This window comes from Oncorhynchus mykiss, chromosome 17 (genome assembly GCF_057628025.1).
Source record: "Oncorhynchus mykiss isolate SJ-2025 chromosome 17, ASM5762802v1, whole genome shotgun sequence".
Taxonomy (NCBI): domain Eukaryota; kingdom Metazoa; phylum Chordata; class Actinopteri; order Salmoniformes; family Salmonidae; genus Oncorhynchus; species Oncorhynchus mykiss.
Genome location: NC_143038.1, coordinates 1364788 through 1391177, shown reverse-complemented (window position 1 = coordinate 1391177; position 26390 = coordinate 1364788). Strand labels below are relative to the sequence as shown.

The following is a 26390-nucleotide window of genomic DNA, read 5'->3' as shown; positions in this document are numbered from 1 at the left end:
TGGGCCAGGCTAGGTCATGGGGATTTCATCAGACAGAAAATAAAAAGTGTGAGGAGACGAGAGAATCACAATTAACTTCTGGGTGTCCCACTTGGCAGATTGAAATCCATTCAATGGTTCAATTAGGGCCATTGATCAGATGTTAATCTGGGTTTCATTACCTTCCTGACTAGTCATACCACTATACGGTTTCAGATTGACATCTTATCAACCAACTTCAGAAATACTGTCAGGCTCATTGGTAGAAATATATTTTCTTTGTCATATTTAGGTGCCCCGCATGGCAGAATGAAATTCATTCAATGGTGGCCATTGAATGTTCAGCTGGGTTTCTGGTAGCTAGCCTCTTCACTGATATGATCCCCATGTCTGATATTACATCCTCCAGCATGAAACACCAGTAGGCTCATTTGGTGATATCAAGTGTCATGATCACAAATCAATCTCTGTGCCACTCCTCTAGACATTCACTATGTATATTATAGGTCCCTCGTTACACCTCGTGGTGTAACTTCATCTTATTCGTGGTCCATGTAGTTACCAGACAGATGTATGGTTCGGGAGGTGAAGAGTTTGTGACCTAGCGCCACCCAGTGGTATAATGCTACACAGGTCACATGTCACACTACAACTTACTTCACTACAAATGCACACAACTTCTCTTCAGGAAATGTCCTTATATGATTTTTATTGTTTTCTAATAGAGTAACATGGAGAGAACAACTAGTTAAAATGCTGCAGTCAGTGTAGAACTAACTGGCTACAAGATAATGACCTACAACAGGGAATGCCAAGACACTGTTAACAAAAAGAAAGAATACAAAAAATTCAGATTGTTTCAAACCATTTTTCTGGTAACGACATTACAACAAGTTAATAATATGTCATATCTTAAAAAAGATTATTCTGACAAACGGGTTTTTATTTCTCTGTCTTTCACTATACCTCACAGTTTGAGATTCAAAGTGACCAACCAATTTATGATGAAAAATCCTCAGCACAACATCAGCACAGACCAACAGTTTCAAATAAAAAAAGAACATGCATTTAAATCTGAAAGGTTCTCCATTTTCAATAAACAATGAGGTCAAAGGCTGCACCAGCACTGAAATTCACCCTCATCTCAAACATCAACATGACCACCTGAAAACATTGTTAAAAATAAAATAAAAACGGGCCAGAAAAAAACAAAATGAACTTTTATTTCCCCTCCTCGGCCGCCAAGACGATGGATGTGGTCATAACGATGTCATAGAGGAGGGAACAGTGGTGGAGCTACTGAGCGCTAGATGATGGACCTGGGAGTTCTGACGCTAGATGATGGACCTGGGAGTTCTGACGCTAGATGATGGACCTGGGAGTTCTGACGCTAGATGATGGACCTGGGAGTTCTGACGCTAGAATGGGAATAGATTCCAATAATGGCTGACCATAGAGTCCTGGTTGAGTTCTGTCGGAGTGGAGAGGACTGAAGGCTCAGAGTTAGGCAGTGCACTACGGAGGTGGATGAGGAAGAGTTGATTATTCTTAACCATGGGTAGTGTCGTCCTCCACAAAGTCTTTCGCCTGCTCTGCCGAGATCACGTCAATGTGACTCACCTGGAAACACACACACAGTGAGTGACCAATGCCTGTGTCTGAGTTCCACTGAGACAACCATCTTATGAAACATACTTTTCACGTCTCTGAATGCCAGAGGTTATTAAACTAGTCTAAAACTAGCCAGGGAGTGAGTAGCCAGTACCCACACATTCATACCGATGTGGACCAACGTATAAACGTTTAAGTAACTTCACCTTGTTTCTGAACTTGACTCCGTAGAACTTGTCGGCTGACTCCAGAAGCTCAGGTCTGAAAGTAGTGGTGATAAACTGGGCATGGCCCGCCAGCTCTACAATCATATCTGGAACACACATTACACACTGGTAAGGATAAGAGATTTATAGATATGTTATAATGCTCACATTTCTTCATGCTTGCTTGAAGGATTGTGGTTGCCTGACGACTCAAACTGAATTCTTCCACTGCTCTATATGACTGCCATCATTGAAGCCATTTGTGAGGACGTCAAAATGATGGGTGTTGTACAAAACAAAGTCAACAGCTATTGGTTCATTTCTAACCAATCAAGAGTATCAAAGCCAATGACAAATTTTCAAATTGCTGCTTTGCTTAAGTGTGTTCGGCCTCTGGCCCAACCCATCCGTTTCTGGGACCAATCACAACATGTTAGAGTTCTAGAAATCGTTGGGGGGGTACTCAGATCCAGACTCATTGTGGAGAAGAAACTAACATCCATGGGAGTAGCGTTTGGCCTGAGCAAGGAGTTCAGGCAGCCAGGCAAGGGTTGTGGATGGCCGAACATTGAAAATCAAGACAAAGGCTAGCTGTAAATTCAACAGACTTATTAAAGTCAGAACATTTATTTTACAGATACATTTGTCATTCAGCAGACGCTCCAGAGTGACTTACAGGAGCAATTAGGGTTAAGTGCTTTGCTCAAGGGCACATCGACCAACTTGACTCGGGGATTTGAAACAGCGACCTTTCAGTTACTGGCCCAACGCTCTTAACTGCTAAACTACCTGCCACCCATTGAAAATCAAGACAGAAAGGCTAGCTGTAAATTCAACACACTTACTCCATCTCTTCTTATCCAAGGGAGGCCGTCTGTGAGTGGTTGTGTTGTATACAATATGCTATATTTATTTGCTATGAGTGGTGTTATTACCCGAGACAGCCTTCCTGTGCTGTGCGTCCAGGGCCTGGTCGATCTCATCAAACAGGTAGAAAGGAGCGGGGTCACACTTCTGGATGGCGAAGATGAGGGCCAGGGCCACCAGGGACTTCTGACCTCCAGAGAGCTGCTGCATCTCCCTCATCTCCCCCTGCTTCCCCGTGAACGACACCTGGAGGGGGGCAAGACCAGAGAAACACATGTGGAATATTATTGAAAAGGATATACACATACAGTGCCTTCGGAAAGTATTCACGCCCCTTGACTTTTTCCACATTTTGTTTTGTTACAGCCTGAATTTAAAATGGAATCAATTGAGATTTTGTATCACTGGCCTACACACAATACACCATAATGTCAAAGTGGAATTGTGTTTTTTGTAAATAATAAAAAATGAAAAGCTGAAATGTCTTGAATCAGTAAGTATTCAACCCCTTTGTTATGGCAAGCCTAAACATGTTAAGGAATAAACATTTGATTAACAAGTAAGTTGCATGGACTCACTATGTGTAACAAGTAAGTTGCATGGACTCACTATGTGTGTGCAATAATAGTGTTTAACATAAATGACTACCTCATCTCTGTACCCGACACATACAATTATCTGCAAGGTCCCTCAGTCAAGCAGTGAAATTCAAACACAGTCAACCACAAATACCTCGCAAAGGGCACCCATTGGTAAAAATGTATCCCTTTGAGCTTGGTTAAGTTATTAATGACACTATGGATGGTGTATAAATACACCCAATCACTACAAAGATACAGGCGTCCTTCCTAACTCAGCTGTCAGAGAGGAAGGAAACCATGAGGCCAATGGTGACTTTAAAACAGTTACAGAGTTGAATGGCTGTGATAGAAAACAGAGGATGGATCAATAACATTGTAGTTACTCCATAATACTAATCTAAATGACGGAGTGAAAAAAGGCACGTAAGAATATATATACCGGTATATATTTTTTAAACATGTTTGCAATAAGGCACTAAAGTAAAACTGTAAAAAATGTGGCAAAGAAATTAACTTTGTCCTGAATACAAAGCGTTATGTTTGGGGCAAATCCAACAACACAACACTTAGTACAACTCTTCATATTTTCAAGCATAGTGGTGGCTGCATCATGTAATGGGTATGCTTGTCGTCGGCAAGGACTAGGGAGTTTAGGATCAAAATAAATGGAATGGAGCTGGAGGATAACCTGGTTCAGTCTGCTTTCCAAAAGACACAGAGACAAATGAACCTTTCAGCAGGACAATAATCTAAAAACACAAGGTCAAATATACACTGGAGTTGCTTACCAAGACTAATACCGTTTTTACTTAAATTGGCTTAAAAATCTATTGCAAAACTTGTAAATGGCTGTCTAGCAATGACCAAGAACCAACTTGACAGAGCTTAAAGAATTTTAAAAGAATAATGGGCAAATATACATGAGATATTTCTGTATAAAATGTTCTATAAATTAGTAAAAAAAATCTGAAAACATGTTTTCACTGTCCTTATGGGGCATGTGTGTAGATGGGTGATATGTATTTAAATGTTTATTGATTTTGAATTCAGGACGTAACAACAAAATGTGGGTATGAATACTTTCTACATACACAACTAGAGGGTACAAGATATGTTTTGAATTGGCTACATAGTTAGTAGTCCGTTCTCTATCATATTTTATGGGCTAGGCCTTCCTGGTGCCGCAATGTCCGACTGTCTCTCTCCTTGAGCAATGGCCTACTCGACTAGTCTCGCACACATGAAGGTCATGCCACCGTGGTGTATGGTGATACGCGCAAACACAGACGATACTCAACTACACTTAGAAATTTCAACTTGTGTATTCTACCTTCCAACATTAGTTTAAGACCCCAACTGAGTTCCTTCAACATCCCTGTTCTACATGAACCTGGAAACCTTTTTTCAATATTAGGAAGAAAAGGTGACATGAGCAACAGCAAACTAGGATAATGTAATAGTCAATAATGAAACTAATCATTTCTTGTCCATGCATGATTACTTTGTGTAAAATTGGGAAAAAAGAATACCATATAAAAGCTATTCAGAGTACATATGACATTTTCACTATTTGTCACATATCTCTCTCGTGGTTCTCGGGTTCACTCTCAAACATACACACACCGGTCCACAAATACTCTTACCCTGATGCCGACTCCAGTGAACTGGTCTACAGAGGGCACACTGCTCTGAGAGCCTGAGCCCTTCTCGCTGTCGGTGCCCCCCTCCCCCTCGTCCTGGGACTGACCCCCCTCCGTGTCACCCTTTTTCATCACCAGGGTGGCCTTGCCCCCTGGAACCAGCTTCTGGAACACCTCACTGAAGTTCTTAGACACCTGAGCAGAGGAAAGATGGAATTTGTCATGATATGGTTAGTCACTTTGTTTTTTTTCTCTTTGTTTTTTTATTTTACCCCCCTTTTCTCCCCAATTTCGTGGTATCCTATTGTTAGTAGTTACTATCTTGTCTCATCGCTACAACTCCCGTACGGGCTCGGGTTAAATCATGAACATTTGTGTTGAAGGTTAAGGACTTATTCGGGGGGTTGAATACTCTGATTGAGACCTTGCTCAGGAGTACAGGTGTATGTGCAGAAGGCATCACAGTCTGTTAGAGACGTAAATCAGGTTGAAAGCGTACCAATTTGATACTCGATTGAGGTTTTGATTCAAGGGTTGAAGCGCACCCGTCACCTAATGATGGGGTTGGTAACTTTCCCAGTGAGGATAACGTACCTGTTTGAATGTGAGCTGGATGGCCTCGTACTTCCTGAGCTCCAGCACGTTCATGAGCTCCATGATGGACTTGTGTCCTCGCTCCAGCTCGTCCTGGCGCTTGATCAGCTTCTCCTTCTGCTCAGAGAAGTTGACAAACTGGTCCAGGGCCTTCTTGTTCACGTGGCTGTACTTCTTCAGCTCTGTGTTGCACTGCTCTAGCTTACGGAACAGCTACAGAGGGAGGGAGAGGAAGAGAGAGAGAGAGTTAGGGTAACATTAAACATGTCTTGTTCTCGTGGCCGTACTTCTTCAGCTCTGTGTTCCACTGCTTCAGCTTACAGAACAACTTGTGGAGAGGAACATTTGGATGAAGAGGCGAGGTAACGCGTTACTACACATGCTGTATTGTAGACATACACGATTCCGTCGAAAAGCTCGATGGCAAAGTGCCAAAGAGGATATTTCTAATCATCATCTCTTGAGTATGAAGAGGAGTTGAAAAAACCATAATCCCAACTCTGACACGTATCCCTCCAAAACACTCAAAACTATTAATAATCTTCAGTTTCTATGTCAAGTCAAGAGACCTATCAAAAGGAGAGGCTGTATAAGAGGTAGATTATCATCCTTTGGCTTCATCCACTTCTAGAATCCACTATCTGACCTGGCCAGCTAATCAAAACTCAATGTCTTGGGGAGAAAGATTAAGGAAGCTAACGCTCATCCTCACGAAGTATAGGATATTTCTAGTCTGGTCAAGGAGACACACACTTATGAGAGATGAGCCAGCAGCCCACTCGACACACACCGAGGTGCCCAGGGATGTCTGGCGGCAGGAGCCGGCTAACTAGGTTTCTGAGTCACAGTGAGGTGGCTGCTGCTGCTTTCATAAGTGTGAGAGTGGGTGGGCGGTGTCTCAGCCGTGTGTATGTGACCAGGCCCTGGCCCCTCGGTCGAGGCTTGAGGAGGCTCTCTGAGATTATTGTCGTCGTGACTGTTTGGCTTTGGCTTCTAATCAAAGTCCTGAAAGTTAAAAACAGGACAGGGAGTCCAGAGAGAGAGAGAGTTTGTTTACCTATAGAGTGTGTGTTCAGAGTATGTGTGCAGGTTTATCCCTAGGGAGTGTGTGTCTATACTCCTAGAGAGAGAGTGTGTGTGTGTGTGTGTTTATTCCGAGAGAGAGAATTCACCTGTTTGAGTGTGAGGGTCTGGTACTTCTCGAAGGCCTCCTGTGGTAAGGACCCCAGCTCCCTGATCTTCTTCATGCACTCCTCTTTCTTCTTCAGCAGCATGCCCTGTAGTAGGAGTAGTAACAGTACTTTATTACCACACAGCATCAGCAATGATCAGAGACACAAGGCGCAAAAACAGGTGTTACCTATCAGGTATTTCAACTATTCTAATATCTGCTTATCAAATGTTTTTAATGTCTACTACTGTCGTCTTTCAACATAAATGGTCAAGTCTTATGTCGAATGTATTTTTAGTCGTGTGTATGGACTGCAGGAAGATTAGCGGTCATGGGGTCAGTCAATGGGCATCCGAATAAGGTACAGTAAGTAGCCTTGGTTTGTGCGAGCCAGAACGGCTCATAGGAGCAGGAGCCCATCTCCTGTTTCTGTACACCGACTGGGCAGGATGCTAGTCTATTGCAGGGCCTTTACCCCCAATCTATCCAAAATAATGGAAACACTGAACTCTAATTTAGCTGACGATTGAAAAGGCGGACCTGTCGGTTGGTCATCTTCTCCAACTCCTTGGTGTCATGGTTGATGGCGTCGTTCTGTTCCTTCTCTACGTTCTTCCAGCGGTCCATGCTCTTGGCGTGGTCCTTGACCTCAATCTCCGCCTTGTCGATCAGCACATCCAGGTCTGGGGGATGAACAGGGACAGTTGGCACTTTGAAGACGTAACTATTGTACTTGAGTTGTACCTCTATTGATATTGACGATTGTGTGTAGGTTTTCATCAATTCAGGTCAAATAACGTACTACTGTTCAAGAGAGACCAATACAATACTTCCTGTGAGCTCCATTATATTGCTAATGCCTGTGTGTGTGTGTGTGTGTGTGTGTGTGTGTGTGTGTGTGTTTGTGTGAGACCTACCCTCGGAGCGTGCCAGTGTATCTTTGATGCGTTTGTTGATTCCCTCCAGCTCTGAGGAGGTGGCTGTGAGCATGGTGCCTCCCTCAGTCTCTCTCAGCTCATTCAACTCCTACAGGATCACATGGAGAAAGAAGTTAATAAGGAGTAACAAACACATTCTCTCAGCTCATACATCTCCTACAGCAGTGGTATTCAAAGTCGGGAACAAAAAAATATACAGTACAGATTATCGTATGGGACAACATACAAACGTTTTTGAGAAAGATATTTAGAAAAATGACATTTTATTGAGTATTTATTTAATGGTTTCTTTTCATTTTGATAACAGATTAAAATGTAATGAATTGAAGGTTATTTGTTGATGTAAAAAAGTTAATGCTGCAATTTTAAGGTTGTGTCAATATGTGGGGGTGGGGTCACGAGATATTGTGAAATAAATTCTGACTGAAAAAATGTTAAATAAAAAATTATAATAAAAATGTCACTATTGTGATATTCTGGAATTCTACCTGTTCTAGGTTCCCATCTAGACATTCTGGAACCGGACCGGTTCTAGTTTCTGTTTGGAAAATTGTGGAACAGTACCTCTACTGTGGAACCGGACTTGTTCTAGGTTTAGTTTTGCACATTGTGTAACACCATACCTGTTCTACTTGGTCGAGGCGTTTCCGTAGGTTCTCATTGAGGTACGTCTCCACCCTGGTCATGATCCCCTCCAGCTTGATCCTCTCATTCAGCAGCTGCCTGTTGTCCTACACACAAAGATAACATGATGAATTGCTCCTTTCATACAACAATACATCACACACAAACACAACAATCATGTTTGTTGTTCAACATTCATGTCCTCATCTTTCATAACAAAATACAGAACACATTTCAGAGAGAGAGACTCCCTCTGTTTGTAATAGAATAGATGAGAGAAATAGAGCGTACCCCCCCCACTCACACCCCAAACAAAGGAGCCTTCATAAGAAAGAAAGAGAAATGAATTTAGAGGAAAAAAAATATGAAAAGAACTGCAGGCGGGGAGAGAAAGAGAGAGAGGAGACTGAGGGTCACAGCCCGTCTACCTACTCCTGTACAGAACATGAGTCTATTTCTATAATCGGGGACGATTGCATAACGTTAGCAGATAGAACGGCTGAGGTGGCTACTGAGGTTGTCATTGTGAGCAGCTGGTAGTGTGTCTGTGTGGTTGGCTGTGAATGCAGTGCCCACACCACCGCAGCTAGCTAGCGCTCAACTCATCGAGGACACTTCAAAATCGACTGTGAGTCTGAGGGTGTTTGTGTGTTTTTGTATCAAAAAGACAAAGCTGTTAACAATCCATGTATGATATAACAACGGAAGGAACAAGACAGGGAAATGATCATAAGCCATCATTTTCTTCTATCATCAGGGACAGGGTGATAAATTAGAATCAAGTGAACTTTTGGTATTCATTCAATCACTGTCTGTATTCTTGATAACATCCACAAACTTTCTCAACCAGGTAATACATCATTCGGGGCAGAAGATACATACCCCGTACAGTACAGGCCTAATTACAAGCAAATACATACCCCGTACAGGCCTAATTACAAGCAGATACATACCCCATACAGGCCTAATTACAAGACGATATATACCCTGTACAGGCCTAATTACAAGACGATATATACCCCGTACAGGCCTAATTACAAGACGATATATACCCCGTACAGGCCTAATTACAAGACGATATATACCCCGTACAGGCCTAATTACAAGACGATACATACCCCGTACAGGCCTAATTACAAGACGATACATACCCAGTACATGCCAAATTACAAGAAGATAAATGTGCTAAATGACTTTCTATGTTCTGAACTGGCATGTAGAGCTCTGGTGGAACTCATCAATACCTTGCCAAGAAACAGCATTTGATTTAGATGTGTGGTATGAAACATTTAGTGATACTATATATTCTGAAATATGGAAAAAAAAATATGTGAATAAAGAAGTCCAGGAAAGTTTACAAGCCGAAGTCTTATTGGAATGATAAGCTAAAGGATCTATGGTCAGTAATGCGCAAGGCTAAGAACTTATTTTTACAGTGTAAAGATAGGAATACAAGAGAACATTTTAGGAAGGAATTTAAGAAAAAAAGAGCATGTGTTTGATAAAAGACTGCACCTATTTAAATGGAGATATAAGAGAGGGCAGTTATTACACCTTGAGGGGATACAGACAATAAATCCTCAAGGGGGCTGAACTCTGATATTACACAGGTTCTTAAGGAGTGGGAGAAGGGGTTTGCTAGATTGTTCTCAGGTATTGAAAATGTAGCATATTTTGGGGAATCATTTTACAAAAAGACACATGTTCCCAGAGAACTAAAATGGAAAATAAAATGTCAGATCACTCGTATATATGTAACCCGTACTTAAATGAGGAGCTGTCTGCAAAAGTTAAGAAAGTGATTGTGTTTAGGCTAAGTGTTTAGCCTAATGAGGTTTAAAAATCCCCTAAATTGACAGTAGGCTGTCATTGTAAAAAATAATTTGTTCTTAACTGACTTGCCTAGTTAAATCAAGGTTAAAAAAATACAAAAATAATAATAATTAATAATAATTGCTCCAAATTTGTTTTTGAGTACAGTATGCTGCCATACAAGTCTATAGTGAATCCCATTCCCATATCTTCAAAACAATGACCCGAGAGTGCCATTGAACTATAGAGGCATAAGTTTATTAAGTACAGTTTATAGATTATATTCATCCATCCTCAACAATAGGCTATTGACCTTTTTGGAGGATAAAAACATTCTGGTGGAAGAACAAAACAGAAGTCCAGCCTGTACAGATCATATCTTCTCGGTCTGTACAATAATCAGAAATAGATTACACGAAGAGAAGCCTACTTTTGCATGTTTCATTGATTTCCAGAAAGCTTTTGATTTTGTATTGTCTAGTTAAATAAAAGGTTAAATTAAATATAATTAAAACATTTATTTTGTAAATAGGGATCTTTTAGCCTATAGTTTGTTAAAGACGGGTTGATGGGAAATGTTATCGTACAGATTGGTTTCCCACACCCTCGGGTATAAAACAAGGAGACGCCTAAATTAAGGGAGACATAGATATGATTAAAAAACAACTGTTGATGCAATTTGGGGGAAAAATGGGTGGAGATGAATCATAAACCCAAATTGAGAACCTTTTGTTTGATTAAGGGTGAATTTGTGTGTGAGAGATATATTATGTATAACCTACCTAAAAGCAAGAGATCGCTATGTGCAGCGATCAGCGATATTGCCTCTGCGTATTGAAACAGGTCGGTATTGTGATGAAATGGAAGAGGAAAGACTATGTAACTATTATGACCTCGAAGAAATGGAGAATTTAACTAATTTTATCCTCTATTGCCCTTCCTACCACGATATACGCTTGCTCTTATTTCAGAAAGCACACCAGATATACCCTGGCATTATGTGGCTGAGCGATGAGGAGAAACAACATTTTCTTTGGTCCATTGTGTATTTCCATTTGTGGAAAATGTAGATAAAGACTGGAGTAAAAGAAAAGGGCTACCTATAATTGCATTGTAAAAATGTTTACCTTCTATGTGGTAAATTGTACGTGTGTATATAGATTGTGTATAGGCTTGTCTCCCAAATGAATCTTCTCTTTGTGCCAGACTGGGTTTAAATGCCTTCTGTTTAATATGTATTTATTTATCTGTATATGCATGTATGATTTTACTGCTCTAGGAATATAATTATTGTTTGGATAACCTTATTTAATATTATGTACTGATTGAACTTGTTTCACTCTTTATGCGATGCGTAATGCAGAGAACAGAAGAAGAATGATCATTACAATAATTCACTGTGGTATTGCAATGTTTGTTTATGTGTCAATTAATTCACAAGGGATGTGTTGCCAATTCGTGATGACAAAAATAAAAATGTAATTCATTCATTCTAGATATAATCTGTGCCCCAATTTAAACGTGTTTCCTGTCTCTAGCTGTAATGTTTACATGTTGGAGTGGTCTGATTTCGACGTCAAGGTCTTAACAGTAGGTAAAACCATCCAGCTATCCAGCCATTCAAACACCACATACATCCACACAGTGCCCCGTTTAAACTTGTTCCCCCTGTAGTGTTTCATTAACTGTCTCCTTACCTGCTGCAGCTGTCTGATCTCGTCGTTGAGGTCATCAACACGTCTCTGGTCCTCCAGACTGAGCTGAGAGAGCAGGTCTGTCCCCAGCTCAGCCTTCAGAGACTCCCTGGTGGACTCCATGGCATGGAGACTGGCCTCTAGAGACTGCAGTGAACGTTGCTGTGAGGAGAGAACAAAGGAGAGATAGTTGAAGAGAGGAAGAGTTACAGGGTAGACTCCATGGAATGGAGACAGGGCTCTAGAGACTGGAGAGAGTGATGCTGTGAGGAGAGATTAAATGGGTTGAAATTACTTTATCAATGCCCAAAAGATGACATTTGGTTTGCAAGCAGCAGGCACAGTTTATGCTAGAACAGTGCAGCAATGTGTTCATGTGTTCAACTGGTGGACTACATGTACAAGATAATTCAAGAAGTCTAGACAGAAGAAGACAGCAACAATCATAAAGTTAGCTATATAACTATAGGCTACCTTAGGCATGAATGTCTTCTCAGACTGCTGCATTTTCTCAAATGTAAAAAGGCGGGGTGCTTGTCATGGCAGCATAATACTGACATTTGTAGGGTATATAAATACACCCCTCTTATCATCCTCCTGGATGTGTATGGTACTTTTCTGAATCTCAAAACAATCTGACATTTTTTGGTCATAACGCTGAACTGGATCTGAACTGGATCAGTCAACTACGGCTACATTTTATTCATGATTCCCTTGAATAGGGCCCGATAGAAACCAAGAGACACATTGAAGTCCAAATCAACCTCACCTTCGGCATGAACGTCTTCTCGGACTGCTGCCTCTTCTCCTTGAGCATCTTCATCTCAGACAGGATGGAGTCTCTGGAGGCCTTGAACTTCCTCTGCTGGGTCTCAATCTGTTGCATCTGGTTCATCAGCTGGTCGATCTCATTGTTGATACGTGATGTAGGGTTAAGGAACATACTTTATAAACAAATAGGACCTATATAACCTATAGATCTCATTGTTGTTACATACAGGGGAGGGTTAAGGAACATACTTCATACATGATGGATATCATTGTTCAAATGATTGATTGGTTGGTTTTTGGGATTTATAACACTTTTGGAGAGGCTCAAAGCATGTAACATTGTACTGGTTAAACTCAAATCATCCAAAACTAGATATTTCGTTTTCCATATAATTGAAGTGGCCATCAGCAATTTAAACAATAACATTTTTTGACTCCTTGCCCATTTGGGTTAAAAGCCGAGAGACAGGGCTGGAGAAATGTAACCGCTCTCAAATGCATAGGACTGACGGTCCATGATATCAAAATTATAGTTTTAACCATGTTTTGAGTCTATATAGTGTTCATTTACATTTACTTTGTTTACAAACATTGGCATATTTTTTTGGGGGTATGACAGGTGAACTAAGCTCATCAGTCATTTCTAAATTTGATTCAATGGGTCCATATCATAATTAATAAGTCCAAAAAATGATGTAGCAATGACAGATTGCCCCTTTAAAGACTGATTTAAAATAAAACAGACAGGCATCTCCCTAATGGCAAGCTTACCTAAGGGCCAGAGGTGGTGTAGATAAAAAAAATATATCTATATAAATAAACATCCTTTTAAAATCATTGATTGAACCTCTGACTCATTGCTGGGGGCTTACAGGAGTGATGCCATGTCAACAATCAACTCAAGCGCGCGCACACACACACACACGGCGTGGTGCTGCCTGCTACCAGTGACTCACAGAGAAAGAGGTCTGAGGGCAATGCTCTTGCTCTCCCTCTTTCTCTCACACTCTAGCTAATCCTCTTTGGCTCGCCATCACACACACTCATATTATACATGTAATCCTCCAACATCCACCTACACACACCTCCTCCCTCCTGCTGGGTTCAAGACATAACCTGGAGGCATGAAATACCCTCCAACCAGCCAATCACACACAACCTCCTGAGAACCAGGGAGAGGAAAACATGAGACACTCCATTACCTGCTTAATCCCCATGTTTTACAACTAAATGACATGAAACACCACACACTATCCCACCCATTTCAATACGAAACCTGTTCATCTTTTACACATTAAATCTCCTCCAACTTAGCGCGAGAGAGATGACAACACACCATCACCTACTGAGCCCCTGTATTTAGGACTAAAATGGCATATTAGTATCTCTGGTGTCTGACTCACTTCAGGTCCACTGTAAGGTAGGGAGTTGAGTTAGTGTATGACAAGCTAGACTGAGACAGGACCATGGTAAATGGGTCAAATCACAAATCAATACATGCCTGTATTCCTGACTAATCAGAAACATAAACAGTGCCTATAAAATCCCCGATGCGGAAAACGCAGACAGAATCATGGAATCCAGATATTAAAACGGAATTCAACAATATTTTAAAACGCATTGAACTTAGTAGGGAATTAACTAAATGTATTGAATATTAATTTGCCAAAGTTTATCATAATAAATGAACAGAATGCATTAGTTATTCGTATTTCCTAAAACTGCGTGTCTACCACCTTGTTGTAGCCATTCGAGATGATGCTAATGAAAAGTCTTGTTAGATGGAAAGGGCTTTCCCGAAAACCTTTCCATTTAAAATGTTAACTACAAAGTAGCCTATGCTTTACCTGGCAGAATGATATGGTTATTTGCATCAGTATGTGTTTTGCAATCTCTACCGTCACGTGCACTACAAAAACACAAATGAACTCTACTCTATGTACATACTACCTCAACTAACTGGTGCCCCTGCCCATTGACTCTGTACCGGCATCCCCTGTGTATATATATATATATTTTTTTTTTACTTCTTAAAGCGTTGTTGGTTAGGGGCTTGTAAGTAAGCATTTCACTGTAAGGTGAATATACCTGCTGTATTCGGCGCATGTGACTAATACAGTTTGGTTTGATTTAAACAACAGCCAAGTGTTTGGTGTGCACTAGAATGAAAAGGGTAACTACATCCAAAAATACACATTTCCAATGAAGTTGTTTTTCCTTTTTTAAGTGTGATTTTGAGAACGAAAACTTGAAGAAACAGGGGAAAACAGAAACCTGGAAAAACAAAATGGAGAAAACGGAATTTGGGGAGAAACAAAGCGGATATTAGACAAAAACAATCAAATTTTATAAGGCCCTACAACAAAAAAAATCAGTTTGGGTCTTTAATTTAGAGGACTAGGAAGATCTGTATGAATGAATGAACCAACAAACAAACAATGGAGTTAAAAGATATGTTCGATGTTCCTGCGGAGGTTCTCGTTGAGTTTGGCCTCCAGCTCTCCCAGCTCCTCCTCAGCCTTCCTCATGTCCTTCTGCAGCTCCAGACGTGACTTCCTGGTGTCATAGTAACCCCCTGTCAGCGCCCCGCGGTGGGACACCTGGTCACCTGAGAGACACAGTAACAAAACAAAAAATATATATATATAAATAACAAAATCACACACCAGAAAAATATATTTTTAAATTACAATTAACTAAATAAATAAACTGTCCCACAGCACACTAACTGGTATGGTACTGTGCTGGTCACCTCTGCAGCAGAAAAACACCCAACTCACAAACACAACAAAAAACGTAACATTTCAAAATCTACACCAAGAAACCTCTTGTTACTTGAACATAGACTGTAAAAGGCAGACCAGAATTGGTGTCATTTACATTAATTGACATCTTGATCACGTTAGACGATACCTACCCTCCAGTGTTATGCAGTCCATGGTGAATGCCCTGGCCAGCTGGGTGGACACTTCCATGCTACGACAGATCAGGGTCTTTCCAAACACGTGCTTGAAGGCCTTGTCAAACTGCTGGCTGTAGCGCAGCTTGCTGATCATGGGGATGGCATCCTAAAGGAGAGAGAGAGGAAATATAGGTCAGTTTAACGCTCTTTGACGAGCCTAAGTCATAGCAGGCCTGGGTCAAATACATAGTACGGTATTTGAGGTATGTTAGATTTTTTTGCTTGGTTACACTTTTAGGACGATTCCATTCAAGAATATTCCCTTACGTTGGTCTCAGGGTAGGCGGTGTCCCTGACGTCCAGCTTGCTGAGGGGCAGGAAGGTGACCTCTCCAGGCAGGTTCATCTTGTTGAACTCCGTCAGGATCTTGGTGCTCACCTCGTCTGTCTCCACTATGTGGTAAAACAACCTGGTCGAGAGGGGGACATGAAGGAGTATGAGCCAACAAGTTTGAGTAACAGTTACTTTTACATTGAGGAAACAAGCTTCTCTCTGGCCTTCTCAATGGTCTTTCCACGATTCACTGTGTCCCCTCTCCCCGTCTCCTTCTCAAAACACCCCGGAGGTCAGAGAGGAAGAAACTCAGATCTTCTCCTCCAATGTGTCCTCTAATCCAGGAGAAAATAACTCACCTGGTTCCCGCGGTGACCTCCACACAGGTGTAGAAGGCGGGCTCACACTCAAAGTTGTTCATGACGATGCCATGGTAACCGTTGATGACGTGCTGGTTGATCCCCTTTCTGCGGAAATGCTCCAGCACCTTGTTGATGCTGTCAATACCGTTCAAAATGGCCTAATGTGGACAAAAACAACTAGATTTACCTTAACATTTCAACACTTTTTAAATGCATATTTATCTGTGGCGTCATACAAGTAAGTGTCCTCATAATTTAGCCAATTTAATTCCATCATTCTAAATCCATTTAGCATTGATTAGAAATCTCCCACTTAACTTGCTACACATGGAGCCTTTGATGGTAGTGAAGCTTTGATTGACCCACAATAAGCCACATGCGTGAAAAGTGTGTAGGCTACCGGCACCTCTTTATTTGTTTGTTATGGGGCCGTCATAAAAACAGCCAAACTGTTGTTTTCTTAAAATGTCATGGTCTATCTTTGTATGTACTCTCGGAAGTCATTGAAAACTAACGTCCGTTTGGATATTTATAATAATAGTGCCCATCACTAGTCTACGTAGGTGAAAATAGTGATTTTCCACATTCTGCTGTCCAAAAGATAAGTACTCTCTGTGACGTCCCGGGTATAAGTCAGCTTCGACCGGACCACTCAAGCGAGTAAAGACGGCAATCACCAAGCTAACCACCCGGAATTTTGATAGAACGTCATTTTGAGGAGATTTTGATTGAAGAAAGGACTGATTAGAGTGTGACTGAAAAAGTAGTAAGCAGCTGAGTCATAGACATACACTGTAGATTTCTAGGAGAGTGGGAAGAAAGGGGTGGGCTGATTCTTTGTTAGACTGTCTTTACCTCTACGCAATTTCTTTCCCTAATAATTGGTTGAGTCACAAAATCACTACCTCTCTCTCTTTCCCCAATAATGGAGTCACAAAGTGAATCTTCAGTGTTCAGGTGGGATTGCTTTCATCAGTGACTCATCGTTGCTAAAGCCGAGCCATCGACCATCGGTTGAGTAGGTAGTGTGACGGTGTGTGTAGCCTTCATTTCATGGTGTGGACTTAGTAATTCATCTGTAACACCAGGCCCATGACATGACTGGTAGTAAACAGTAAATGTGTGGAAATGAGTGTCCGTGTGAAGGTGTGTGTATTCTTTCTCCTTGGCCGTGGGGCAGGGAGTAAATAAATGGATGGGTGTATGTAAAGGTGTGACCTTTGTAATCTATGATTGCCTCAGAAGATTTACCACAAGGCTAGTATGATCACGTGTAAAGGGGAAGGTGTGTGTCCTATCTAATCTGGCATTAATTCATAGATAAATGGAACTACCACACATGGTTTAGCATAAGGCTAGTAGGATGATATGGATTACATAGACATTCATGTAGAGGTGAAGGTGGGTCTTCTATAATTAATATGACTCATAGGTCAATCTAACGCAATAGGGGAGAGGTTATTTTGACCTTACAGGTGGCAGTATGATGATGATATGCATGATATGACAATGCATGCTAAGGTGCGAGTGTGTGTGTGTGTGTGTGTGTGTGTGTGTGTGTGTGTGTGTGTGTGTGTGTTTCGTTGGGTAGGAGGTCACACTGACCTTGCCGGTGGCTGCTCTAAGGAGCTGTTGTTTCTTCTCCAGCTCCTCTCGTTTGGCTGCCAGGGCCTGCTGCTCAGCGTTCTCCTCCCGCCACAGATAGCTGTTGGAGGCACACAGACAAACACACTGCTAGTTTAATGCATTAACTTGTCATTCAGTCCAAAAGACATTGTACCAAATTATGCAGCCAGGGCAAATATTGTAGATGCACATTTTGTTGAATCATTTCCAGGAAAATGCCTTAATTTTGAGAGCAGCTCTATTGTAAACATTAATGACCCATATGTCATATTCTATTCATCGTCTCTGGTCTTCTCCCTCCTCCTCACACAACTCAGTATCTCAAGGCCCTTCTCTACAGCACACAGTGCAAAGCACCAGGCAGCATCCATCTCACAGGGTTATAAATACCTCTCCATTGTTAAGGAGAGGAGAGGGGAAAGGCATGCTGACATTCACAGCAGAGCAGACCAGTCTGGTAAGGAAATAAAGGTTGCCAGGCGGAAGCTGAATGTAAGTCTTAAGGGGAACAACCATCCAACCTTTTACACGGTGGAGATCGAGTCAGGGCTTATAGGCCTTCGTCTTGGATTCCAGACAAAGTAGATACATATTTTCTCAGTAAATAAATATTTAAAGTGCAAACCCATGACTCAATGAGGAAAGAGTAAAAAATAAAATAAAAAAAGTTACGATTTATAAGATAGAATCAATATATAAAAGCGCAAATGATGACTCAACGAATATTGACCAAAAAGCAGTAAAGAAGAAAGAAAAGCGAGAAGACGAAGTAAAGATTTACAGGTTCAAATCAATATCTTTGCCTAACAGCGCAATGACTCAACCCAAGAAACAAGATGGAGCAAAACAAATGATTAAGATATAGATCATGATCTTACTTTCTCTCGCTCTGCAGCTCGTCCTTCTTATTCTTGACTTCGTAGTATTTCTTGTCCAGCTCTTCCACCCTGGTCTTCACCTCATTCAGGTCCTGGTCCAGTTTCTACAGGGGAAAACAGACCAGTCAAATAGAAACTTGATCCCAAGAATTATAGAACAGAGTGAAATCTAGAACAGAATCAAACGTTCTATTTAAACAAAATCATTTGCACTATAATCAACCATAATAGTTCCAATTAAACTGTTAATGAGTCATGAGTTAGGTTCTATACACTATACTGTTCCAGGTTCTTCTCCTTGTTGGTCTCCGTGTCCTCCAGGTCTTTATGGATGGCAGCAATCTGCCTCTTCTTGTCGTTGATGGCCTGGTCTAGGGACTTGAGTTCCTTCTTGATCCACTTGTCCCTCTCCTCTTTAGAAGTAAACTGGCTGCCACGGCCCTGCTTGGCGTACAGGTCTGTTCTCTCCTGGGTGGCCTGGGCCAGTCTGGGTGGAGCGAGGGATGACAGGAGGTGTTAAAAGGTACATAGGGAAGTTCAGAAAACAATTCTGAAGGGGGGGGGGCTTATTCCTTATTTAGTGGCCTACTAATAAGGTGCCATGTTGGACACTCCAGTCTTTCACCAATGAGGATTACAAGAGAACCAACTTCATTCACTTTCTAGTGGCTCAACATCAGGTGTCACTAACATTACATGGGGGGAAAATGAGTAAATATCCTTTTACTAATACATTAAAAAAAAAGTTGTTGCCTATTACAAACGATTAATTCATTGTTGAGCCTTGAGCAGTGTAGGGTTTTCCTACAGACCTGGCGATGCCCCTTTCCTCCCTCTCCTTCACAGTGTTGAACTTGGGCTCAGTCTCCTGCAGCTCCTTCTGCTTCTCCTCTATCTTCTCTAGCAGCTTCTGCCGCTCCTTCAGCAGACGTTTCTGGAAGAGGAATTCATTATTATTAAATAGAAACAAATAGTGACAACGGGTGACACTCAGAGGCATTTGAGGATACTCATACGTGTGCGGGGTCATCACTGAAATAAGTTCAAACGCCAGCAGATATTTTATCTACACACGTGATTACTCTAGATATGTCAACCATAAGGGAAAGGGGATACCTAGTCAGTTGTACAACAATGCATTCAACTGAAATGTGTCTTCTTCATTTAACCCAACCCCTCTGAAGAAGAGAGGTGCCGGGAGCTGCATTCATCAATGTCGTCGCAGCCCGAGAGCTTCCTAAAATCTGCTTTGATCCATATCACTCAGATAGGATCATGTGACTCCCAGCAGTCAGAAAGGCAGATGACGCAGGTACACCCACCTGCTTTCTCCCTACTTCCCTCTTCCTGCCCCCCTCCAACCATCCCAACAAAACAAAGCTAACAAGAAAGCTGTTGCAACATTCTCCCGGCCAGGTGGGCCTAATCCAACCTCGCTGAGATGCTGCTGTCTAATCTGCAACACACACAGGGATTGGGGCCAGATCTCTTCCCTTGGGCCACTGCCCAGAATGAAGCGATGCAGGGAGAGAGAGAAAGAGAGGTTAAGACTAGCAGTAGGGGGAGAGAGATGGAGGTGTGTGGTGAATCAGTGACGCAGATGGAGAGGCTTCTGTCCTTACCCTCTGAGAAAAAGAAGGGGGGAGGGAGGGATGGAGAAAAGAAGAGGCAGGGGGTGTTTGTGGTGTGGGGGGGATCATCACTGACGCAGATGGAGAAGCTCCCGTTCGGGGATGGAGAGGTAGGTACATAGTAGGTAAGGATGGGGGGGTCTCACACACACATCTAAACCCACACACAGTGACGCAGATGAGGAGGTTTCTGACCGCCCCGTTTCTTCGGTTCACTGTTGCCAACTACACATACACGCACACACACACCACTCTCTATCTCAAACACGCACATACTCACCCCGCCCTCCACCCCACCACTGTGCTCCCCTACCTTCTGTTCGCTGTTGCCGGCCAGCTCCTCCTGCAGGTCTTTGGATTTGAGCTCCAGCTTGGTCCTCTGTTTAATCTGCTCCTGTCTCTCTGAGCTCAGCTGCTCCTTCTCCTCCTTCATGGCACTGATCTTAGACTTCTTCTCACGCACCACACGCTCCGTCTCCTACAATGGAAGGAAGAGGAGAAGAGGCAATGAGAGGAATAATACGTAGACCAGATGGACACTGACTGTAGAGGAAATAGAAAAAAAGCTGGTCAGGTTTGCATACACAAGAGCCCTAAGATAGAAACCTCTTTTTGTTTTACCCCCCTTTTCTCTTAAATTTCGTGATATCCAATTACAATCTTGTCTTGTCGCTGCAACTCCCCAAAGGGCTCGGGAGAGGCGAAGGTCTAGTCACGCATCCCCTTGAAACATGACCCGCCAAACCGCGCTTCTTAACACCAGCCCGCTTAACCCGGAAGCCAGTTGCACCAATGTGTCGTGTGTCGGAGGAAACACCATTCAACTGATGACCAAAAAAAGCCTGCAGGCGCCCGGCCCGCCACAAGGAGTCGCTAGAGCGCGATGAGCCCCACCCCCCGACCAAACCCTCCCCTAACCCTCCCCTAGTCCTTATCAGCATGGTTACAGGTACTGTGGTGGATGGATGCGTAACCATGACAGCTCAGTACAGTTTGTCTCGGAAATGTGAAAAGCTGATCACATCCATATACACTCCAAGCCATTCTGTGCAAATACTGTATGCAGAATCACTTACCTCTACTTTGTCTCTGGCATCCTGCTGGGCATCTCTCAGATGTCTGGACTTGTCTCCACAGGTCTCTCTCTTGGAGGACAACTGAAAGAGGAAACCGAATTTAAAGAACAGTTAACTATGCAATCAAAAATATCAAATGCCATTTAAAAAAGGGAAGAATTTGAAAGGTCAGACCACAAAAGCAAACCCCTACCAACTGAAAGTTACTTTTTGTTAGACATCCTGTGCCCATGATAAATATCTGTCAAATCAAATTGTATTCATTTCTCAACCCAAACTCTATAAACACATTTAGTTGATTTTTTAAAATTCTTGTTACCTCGTCCAGCTTGGCACGTGTCTCGTTGAGCTCCTGGTTATAGATAGTGTACTCAAGAGCCCTCCTCATCTTGTCCCACTTCTGGTACTGAGCCAGTTCCTCCTTCTCATCCTCCAGGGTCTGGAGACGCTCCTCAATGTACTTCAGCAGCTCATTGATCTTCTCTCTCTTACCCTCTGGGGGAAACACAAAAACAGAGCACCAGTATGTTATTTAGGTCTACAGTTAAATCTACTGTGGTGGCCCAACCAAGGGCCATTTGTAATAGGAAAGGGAGATGATTATTCTGGGAAGTAAATTATATAGCCTTTCCTCTGAAAATTATTTGGAAATTGAAAGAGCAGCATTTATTTTTAAAGTTTGTGCGATAGGTCTGAAAGTCGACTGTTTTTTTTTCATAGATAACTTCCAGCTTTGAATTTGTCTAAATAAAAACCAATCTTAGGTAGTGAGTCAGGATACCTCTGCTTAGATCTGGTGACTGAATGCATGTGAACAGAGTCTTAGATGGTGTCATCGTAGACATATAGAGAGACTTTGGTTCTTATATTGTACCTGTTTCCTTCATCAGGGAGATGGACTCCTCCTTGCGCTCGTCGTACACCCTGGTTCCTGCAACCTCACGCAGCAGCTTCAGACGCTGGGAATCAGGGGCTGTAGCCATCTGGTTAATCTGGATACATGATAAAGAGAGGAAACACACATGAACGATACCCATGTATAACTTACGTATAAAGTGATCTGGATACAGGATAAAGAGAGGACACATATGAAAGGTATATGGTTGATCTGGATACATGATGAATCAAATTTTATTTGTCACATGCGCCGAATACATCAGGTGTAGCCCTTACAGTGAAATGCTAACTTACAAGGCCTTAACCAACAATGCAGTTAAGAAAAATACCTAAAAAACAAGAAATAAAAGTAACAAATAATTCAAGAGCAGCAGTAAAATAACAATAGCGAGGCTATATACAGGGGGTACCGGTACAGAGTCAATGTGGAGGCTATATACAGGGGGTACCGGTACAGGAGTCAATGTGCGGAGGAACCGGTTAGTCAAGGTAATATGTACATGTAGGTAGAGTTAATAACAGAGTAGCAACAGCATAAAGATGGGGGGCGCAAATAGTCTGGGTAGCCATTAGAGAGACGAAACATATTAAAGTTATCCTTTGTATAATTTATGTAGAAAGTTATATGGTTGTTCTGGACACAGATTACAAACAGGGAAAACATGTTACTTAAGATATCATTGTATGAGACGTTGGGTTGTATGAACAGATATATAGTCAGCACAGTGGTGCAAAGAAACACGTTTGCAGCAAATAACCAATGAATGATGCACAACGGAGCCTGTTTAGAGCATATGTTCATAGTGCCGTCTTACCTTCCCCTGCTTGACGATGTAGTAGGGGTTACTACGGGAGAAACCAGCACTCTCCAAGAGGTTCATGACGTCATTTTTACTGGAACAAAATCAACATACGTGATTGCTGATTACATGATGGTTACATATTCAAACAGAGAGGCAATTTTCGATCTTTGCTCAGTCACAACAGACGTGTAGTCAACAGCCACTTACGTCACCATCTTCTTGTCTAAGAAGTACTGGTCCTTCTTGGCGCCGATGACACGGCGGAGGGATACCTCCTCTTTGTCGATCTGGAGGGAGAGTGAATATATTGACCAACGAACGGAGAGATATCAAACTAAACATGACTGACTAAATAGTCAAAGGCGACAATCATGTTTGGTGAGAAACTTACCGGCAACCTGTTGTCAGAATTGTCAAATATAATCTCCACAAAAGCTGAGATGACACGAGGACCTGTTCCCTCCTGCAGTGACAGGGAAAAACATTGTTATAACAGTGTTATGGGGTTAACAACAGACTGAGGATTGGACAGTAGTGGAGAGGGTAGTAAGTTTTAAGTTCCTCGGCGTACACATCACGGACAAACTGAATTGGTCCACCCACACAGACAGCGTTGTGAAGGAGGCGCAGCAGCACCTCTTCAACCTCAGGAGGCTGAAGAAATTCGGATTGTCACCAGAAGCACTCAAACTTTTACAAATGCACAATCGAGAGCATCCTGTCGGGCTGTATCACCGCCTGGTACGGCAACTGCTCTGCCCACAACCGTAAGGCTCTCCAGACTCCAGAGGGTAGTGAGGTCTGCACAAAGCATCACCGGGGGCAAACTACCTGCTCTCCAGGACACCTACACCACCCGATGTCACAGGAAGGCCTTAAAGATCCTCAAGGACAACAACCACCCGAGCCACTGCCTGTTCACCCCGCTATCATCCAGAAGACGAGGTCAGTACAGGTGCATCAAAGCAGGGACCGAGAGACTGAAAAACAGCTTCTATCTCAAGGCCATCAGACTGTTAAACAGCCACCACTAACATTGAGTGGCTGCTGCCAACCTACTGACTCAACTCCAGCCACTTTAATAATGGAAATTGATGTAAAAAAATGTATCACTAGCCACTTAATATAATGTTCACATACCCTACATTACATCATCTCATATGTATATACTGTACTCGATACCATCTACTTCATCTTGCCTATGCCGTTCTGTACCATCACTCATTCATATATCTTTATGTACATATTCTTTATCCCTTTACACTTGTGTGTATAAGGTAGTAGTTGTGGAATTGTTAGGTTAGATTACTCATTGGTTACTACTGCATTGTCGGAACTAGAAGCACAAGCATTTTGCTACACTCGCATTAACATCTGCTAACCATGTGTATGTGACAAATAAATTAGATTTTGATTTGAACAACAGACTGAGGATTATATAATATTCATTACTGTTAGTATAACTTCCACTACTTACATGGAGCAAGGCCAGGCGCTGTTCGGGGCGAAGATGGCTGAATTCATCGCTGAGCACAAACTGAATGGCTGAAAGAAAAATAAACATTTGTTTGTATTATATACAGCAAATAAATGCATCACCATTTTTTATATTCTTCTAATTTCATATGGTAGAAAACATCAGAAGGGGAGAGCGCGCACATACCGTAGAAAAAGTTACTTTTTCCAGATCCATTTCTTCCCACTGTGAGAAAACAACATACAGGGAGGGAAATGTCAGTCAATCAATCAATGGATGGAAAGGCAGCAGGCCATTGTTTCCTCTACCTACATCGTGAGGTGTTGTTTATGACTAAAGATAGCTAGAGGTTTTTGGGAGAGAGTAAACTTTGCAGAATCTCACCGATGACATTGGACTTTGGACTGAAAGGATCCACCACAGTCTGGTCCCTGTAACTTCGGAACCCCTGAATGATGACCTGAGAGGATAAGAAGGGAAGTGCAACTGCTATCACAAATCTTAAATGATCCAAGCTTGCTAGTTACAGCAACATTGCATTGAATAAACGATTCAGACATCCACCAATAGTTTATTTTCACATGATGTTGAAATTAGCTGCCAACAATTGCTAGCCAGCTAACGTCTTAGCTATGTCAAAAGGCAAACTAATGTTATGCAAGCTGGATGGGGCAGTATCTTCCGAGCTAGCTTAGCTAATAACAAACGTTATCTCAATAGCTAGCTAATGTGACTACTTTATGAATGGCTTGTCTTGATAGCTAACTGGCAAGATAGTTAACTTATCTGCACTAACTAGTTACGTTAGCTGGATTGAAGAAAGTTACCACATATTGCTAGCTACTATAACATTAGCTAGCGACTAGCATCACTACTACTAGTACCTCAGCTAACTAGCCTACTGACAGACATGATCCAGAATTGTTTGCAATCCGGCACATGACAATTTTTGTAGATTACTTTTCTAAGTGCAGTATTGTAGACTATATCTAGCTAATTAGCTACGTGTAAATGTTAATTTATTTACAATACTTATTAGCTAAAGCTAGCTATCTGGCTAGGCCGCAAGCATCATTTTCAGAGAGCGGGTCGTAGACATGGAGCTCGCGCCGCTAGTTTACCTGTTTGATGTACATGGTCGCCTAATCAGGAACTTTCCTCAGAAAGCGAAACAAAAAACTTCAATAAATACCCCTTCTCCTTCAATAAAGGGAAGGTGGGTCTTTAAAGTGATTATTGTGAATATTTGTTCAAAATGCATGTATCCAAGTTTGTTGAAATATCCTGGCGAAAGAGAAACAACAAGGAAAATGGCGTCACGAGCGGGATGAAATGGAACAGTCAATAATGAGAAAAGAGGGGGGCATAGATATTTTGATTAATGAATATTAGATACAATCGAAATATAAAATGTTACTCGTTTACCCGTTAAAATATAGATATACTAAGGATATGTATGAATGTGAATTTGAGTCATACAAGTACATACAACATATTTAATATTAGCATTCAGTTTTATCACATCCCCATTATTTGTACTTGATATGGTCCTCGTGCGTGCGATTGTTGGGCGCCAAAGAGCTGACAGAGAAAGTATATTTTGGTACAGTATTTAAAACTGAAATACTGTATTTTGAAAAACTGTATTTTATTCGCCAAACGAAGGACTGAGTGAGGGATATTTAAACACGAGAGAGACGAAACAGGCTACCCATTCTTATAATCGTTTCCTAAATGTGACACTGAATGATGTTCTATGATTTCCACTTAGAGAGAGCATATATATATATATATATATATATATATATATATATATATATATATATATATATATTTTAACTAGGCAAGTCTAAGCATGTATGGTCAACAATGCTTCTGTATCATTAATAAACTCAAAATTGCTACAATGTAGTCATC

The 26390-nt window shown here is 41.7% G+C and overlaps 1 protein-coding gene across 1 annotated transcript; it reads right to left on the bottom strand.

Moving 5' to 3' along the window:
• Window positions 1-671: 671 nt before the first annotated feature.
• LOC118936477 (structural maintenance of chromosomes protein 3) lies at window positions 672-25819 on the bottom strand. The gene is made up of 30 exons (XM_090204380.1): window positions 25595-25819; window positions 24858-24933; window positions 24660-24698; window positions 24474-24541; window positions 23388-23459; window positions 23204-23283; window positions 23009-23087; window positions 22171-22288; window positions 21616-21791; window positions 21297-21377; window positions 20534-20698; window positions 19402-19523; window positions 18863-19076; window positions 18590-18693; window positions 17691-17790; window positions 16083-16243; window positions 15718-15859; window positions 15406-15556; window positions 14946-15096; window positions 12487-12640; window positions 11721-11879; window positions 8211-8318; window positions 7567-7675; window positions 7190-7332; window positions 6651-6755; window positions 5479-5691; window positions 4888-5079; window positions 2732-2909; window positions 1797-1903; window positions 672-1599 (listed from the first exon to the last, which is right to left on the bottom strand). The coding sequence occupies exons 1-30, from the start codon at window positions 25607-25609 to the stop codon at window positions 1528-1530; spliced, it is 3654 nt and encodes a 1217-aa protein (XP_090060506.1). The 5' UTR covers window positions 25610-25819; the 3' UTR covers window positions 672-1527.
• Window positions 25820-26390: the final 571 nt, after the last annotated feature.

What these genes read in the sequence shown, in the direction of transcription:
- LOC118936477 (XM_090204380.1), bottom strand. An exon ending in TACACTGGCACGCTCCGAGG is followed by an intron (nt 7,333 to 7,566) that starts GTAGGTCTCACA and finishes TTCATCCCCCAG; the next exon opens with ACCTGGATGTGCTGATCGAC. An exon ending in GCACAGGAAGGCTGTCTCGG is followed by an intron (nt 1,904 to 2,731) that starts GTAATAACACCA and finishes TGTGTGTTCCAG; the next exon opens with ATATGATTGTAGAGCTGGCG.